The sequence below is a fragment of the Alosa pseudoharengus genome, unplaced genomic scaffold (genome assembly GCF_046254945.1).
Source record: "Alosa pseudoharengus isolate Yale_2024_CS ecotype anadromous, Long Island Sound unplaced genomic scaffold, YU_APseudo_1.1 YU_APseudo_1.1_scf_20, whole genome shotgun sequence".
Classification (NCBI taxonomy): domain Eukaryota; kingdom Metazoa; phylum Chordata; class Actinopteri; order Clupeiformes; family Clupeidae; genus Alosa; species Alosa pseudoharengus.
In genome coordinates, this window is record NW_027468664.1 from 5,467,553 (window position 1) to 5,472,115 (window position 4,563).

Here is a 4,563-nt window from a genome sequence, read left to right on the forward strand (position 1 = left end):
TCCTCCTGAGCGTAAAAATACATTTTATGAATAAAGAATAACACTCACGGTTCTTTTCTCAAACTTTTTTATTCGTCTTACCGACGTTTTGGGCAAGACGACCTTCAGCGGGATTATGGCGATTACCAAAAGGGCGTCTTGCCCAAAACGTCGTGGGGAGATTAAAACGTTTTTAAAAAGAACTGTGAGTGCTATCCTATTTCCAAAAAGTAATGGAATTAACCATCTCCCTCTGTGACACTTTATCGTGCAAAAATATGGGAATGTTCCAAAAGGTCGGCTAATTTATTGCAGAATGGAATTTGTACGCGCTGCACTTATTTGTAGTGCCGTGGCAGAACCACACCAACACCATTTGGTGAAGGAATGTCTCGAGTCAACTCGTCCGTCTTTGATACTGCAGGGGGCGCAAAAATCTGGGTCCCATTAGCCACATCAATCTCATTATTCAGAGCATGCTATGCTGAAATTATAGCGTTTGGGTAGTAGTTAGAACGATACAATTGAGTTGCGGTCATTAACTATATACAGCAGTCTATACAGACTAGTAGCAGACATTTGGCTTTAGGTTACGATGTCCAGACAGCTTTGATGAATGTGAGATGAATGTGAGAAAGAAAGCATTGTCTAAACCACCTTGGTGCCTACATGTTTTTGATGTAATATCGCCCTTAACTCTGAGTCTCTGGCAAACCATTTTTTGCACTCACAATTTAAGTAATGCACAAACACAACGACTTCCACTCGCAAAGACGCCCCCCTCTCTCTCTCTCTCTGTCTATCTATATCTCTCTCTCTCAGACTTACTCACTCACTCACTCACTCACTCTCGCTCTCTCAAACTCCTCCTTGAAACCAGATACGCACTGACTAATGATAAAGAAGCCTGGGTTTTTCAAAAGGGGACGAATGGGCTAGATGTCAATGTCAGACAGTGCATCTTAGCAACATTCCTGGACCACAAGGAGTTCGTAGCCTACAGGACCAATTTGCAATAAATGCAGATTTAACCTGACACTTCACCTTACTCTCGGCATCATATAGCGAGCAGACCGGTGCGTTCTGGACACAAGAATCACTTCTGCGCTCTGCCGGGCTACCTTCTGTTTTACGCACAACTTTACTTCTTTACGCATAGTGTGCAGCTCCTCAAACATCCATTAATGAGGAGAGCGGCTACTCGATAAGATTGTCATACTCAGCCATTACTGAATTTGACCTTCGAAGGACTGCAGATCTCACTCAGGTGAGTGTAATGAACGGATGTTGTGTTAGGTCACCAAGTGTTTCCATGGACGTTTGTGGTTAATTATCTAAATTACGAGGGAAACAGTTTGCATGGGGTTTGACCAAATGTTAATGAGTAAATCAGTGTGCAGAGTTATAGATAATCTACAATTATCTGAGGCTTTTATTGAACACTTGATACACTAATAAGTTCAATTGATTGAATCGGAATTAGCCAATGCCTATACTATCCAAAACGGGTGTTTGACGCATTCAGTTGATGTGCTGCAGATGGTACTTATTAGTACTTGATATTTAGATAATTTGACTGTTAATAATTATTTTGGGCTGTGAATTGTGATGAAGTGTTTGTATTTTGAAAGGTGTATAATGATTTTTCGGGGATGTCGCGTGTGGCTGACACTGTTCATCCTCAGCTCCTCTGTTCTCGCGCAAGGTAATGGACATACGTTAATCTACTTTCGTATTTCATATTTTTGATAGGTCTAGTTATTGATATTATTATTTAATTAAATAGTTGATTAGATGTCATGGTCCTGACACTGCTCCTGACCTCAAACATCGTTCTTGTTTTGACAGTGGTGGAGGATGAAACAGTGTTTGACCTGTTTGAAACCAGCGGTATAACGCGAAAAACAATAGGGGTAAAGTTGTTCAAGGGATTGGACGGCGATACACCCGCTTACCGCTTCATTCGCTTCGATCAGTTGCCCTCGGTCAGCGCAGCCTCGCTGCAGCAACTGCTTCTGCAAATCCAGAACAATGAGGGCTTCGTTTTCACGGCCACCATGCGCCAGGACCGTACTTCCCGTGGCACAGTGATCTCCCTCGAGGGACCCGGAGAGAGGCGTCAGTTTGAAGTGGTCTCTGATGGCCGCACCAACACTCTAGACCTGGTGTACTGGTGGGCGGATGGTTCGCGCAACATCATCTCCTTCGAAGATGTGGACCTGTCTGACTCGCAATGGAAGAATCTTACGCTGCATGTACACGGAGAAACAGCTACGCTTTACGTGGGATGTCGTTTGATTGACAGCTTCATTCTCGACGAGCCATTCTACGAGCACCTGACCGCCGCTGGGGGTCGCATGTTTGTTGCCAAGGGCTCTGCCCGGGAAAATCATTTCAGGGTGAGCATGTTCTGGAGAGGAACATATGGTATTGCCTTTACGAGTAACTCGCAGTCGCCCTCCCCACTCCCATACATCCACGCAGTGCATGACATGGGAAAATAAATGAGAACCATTGCGTTTAGTCTTCTGTGAGTTATTGTTGGTAATAACAGCAATCAGTGCTAAAGTTTAAGAGGATTAAAGATTATTTAAAAAGGTGCATACGTTTTCCAAACAATTAAGGTTGTTTGGTCAAATATATTTTTAACAAGTTAGTATTATTGCATTTGCATATTTGACTTTTTGACATGTTCTGGTCTGCTCAACCTGTCTGTTCAGGCTCAGCTTGATATAGTTTTGGGTTGTCTCTTCAGGGGGTTCTCCAGAACGTGCGCTTCATCTTTGACACTGCTCTGGAGGATGTTTTGGAGAGCCGGGGATGTGTGCTCACCATGCCAGGTATTTATTTTTTACACACATACACACATAAAAGTACATGTGCGAGAGAGAGAGAGAGAGACTCAAGAATGACCTCAAGCACTTTAAGATTTTCCTAAAGAAAAAAAGAATTACTTTTGGGAACCTTTCCAATCACCAGTGGCAAGATTGCAGCCATACATTTAAATCTGCCTAAAATACCTACAAATTGCATGTTTTGCAATTCTATGTTTTGATGCCAAATAGTGTTTCCATATATGTGATTTTGAGGGATCAAAGAGGTCCTCTTTATTTTGTCTCACTTTGGGTAAAGTCTGTGGGAATGGCTGCACTTTCAGTCTGAGTTTCCTAAGGCATTGCTTTATTCCTTGCGATTGCTCAGCTCTACCTACCACTAACCTTACCTGACTTCAACCTGAAAAAAATACTACCAGAGGAGCTGAACTCACTGCTCCCCTATGCTGGTCATGGGGTCAGATTTATTATTTTTGTTTAACTAATGTCTTGAGTTAAAACAACATTTGAGGATGGTGAAACATTGCACTACCCAGCCACGAGTAGTGAGTAGAACACAGGAAAACATATATTGTCGTTCTTGGTGTATTTCACTGGTCGTATGTCCCTAAAGAGCATGTGAAGCTTAGGTCCAGAGTATGCTTTTCATGTCTTATTATTAATCTGTCTTTGGACGGGGATGGATTTCTCAAGAACGCTACAGTGTAATTTTGAGGACTTGTGGGGTTTGCTTGAATGCTGCCCTGGGATCTTACGATATGATGTCAGCCCAGTTTGCGAACTCACTGTCAGCCTTCTGGAAAAAGTGGAGCTCCACAGCAGGCTGGAAGACAACACACACTCTCTTTCTCACTCTCCGGGGAGGTTTTTTCGGCAGTTGGCGGCTAACTCTGAAAAATAAACCTTCAGCAAGGAGCTCGTGCATGGGCGCACCACACGCAGCAGGCTCCTGGCCGCTGGGCCTTGGGCCATCTGAGAAAGCCATCAGGGCGTTTGGCATGCGGCTGAAAGGTGTGCACACTATCTCCCCCATCAGCTTGGGGAAAGTAGGTCACCCATCAGCCTCAGCCAGCTGGATGTTTTATCTGTCATCTGCATCATGTAGTCACATCATCACTTCAAAACTTTTTTGTGCATTTTTTGGTGCTCCCCCCCCCCTTTTTTTTCCCTCTTTCTCTCTGTCAGTGCTTGGCATTTTTATTATTATATCCTAACCATAGCTAGGCTTATTATGTCTGTTTACCAATGTCTTTCTCACAACTCTCTCTCTCTCTTTCTCTGTCTTTCTTTATTGCCCTTGCTCTTGTTCTCTTTCATACACAGACATTCACACACCCACCCACCCACACACACACCGAACACATTCTCAAGTGCTCATTGGAGAGTTGAATGGGTATTTCAGAGCAGACTGGTTCCAGAATGGCCAAGTGATTTAGAGGCTCAGTGGAGCTCAGCATCCAGAGGATATCAGAGGGAGCCCTTTTCACCAGGGACCTGTTCTACATTTCACACATCCATATGACTCTTTTCACAAGCATGTGTCCAAGTGCTCAGCCAGAAATAAGCACACATGATCCGGGGAAGTGCAAACAGCATGTTTCCTCTCAGCATTGTGGAGTCAAACAAGACTGATTATGCTATTTTTTTTCACTGTGGGCTGACTCACTGTGGGAACTTCAGCTTTCAGCTTTCGGAAGTATTGGTAAGGCTAAACATGCATTTAGGTTACTGTTTTGATGCGCATATGACT

The 4,563-nt window shown here is 43.7% G+C and overlaps 1 protein-coding gene across 1 annotated transcript in view; it reads left to right on the forward strand.

Moving 5' to 3' along the window:
* The first annotated feature begins 901 nt into the window (after positions 1 to 901).
* Positions 902 to 4,563, forward strand: part of thbs2b (thrombospondin 2b) — a 20,571-nt gene continuing 16,909 nt past the window's right edge. The window contains exons 1-4 of the mRNA XM_076296308.1: positions 902 to 1,246; positions 1,611 to 1,684; positions 1,828 to 2,378; positions 2,735 to 2,819. Coding sequence (XP_076152423.1) covers positions 1,618 to 1,684; positions 1,828 to 2,378; positions 2,735 to 2,819 — 703 coding nt within the window. The 5' untranslated portion in view covers positions 902 to 1,246; positions 1,611 to 1,617. The remainder of the gene's footprint in view (positions 1,247 to 1,610; positions 1,685 to 1,827; positions 2,379 to 2,734; positions 2,820 to 4,563) is intronic.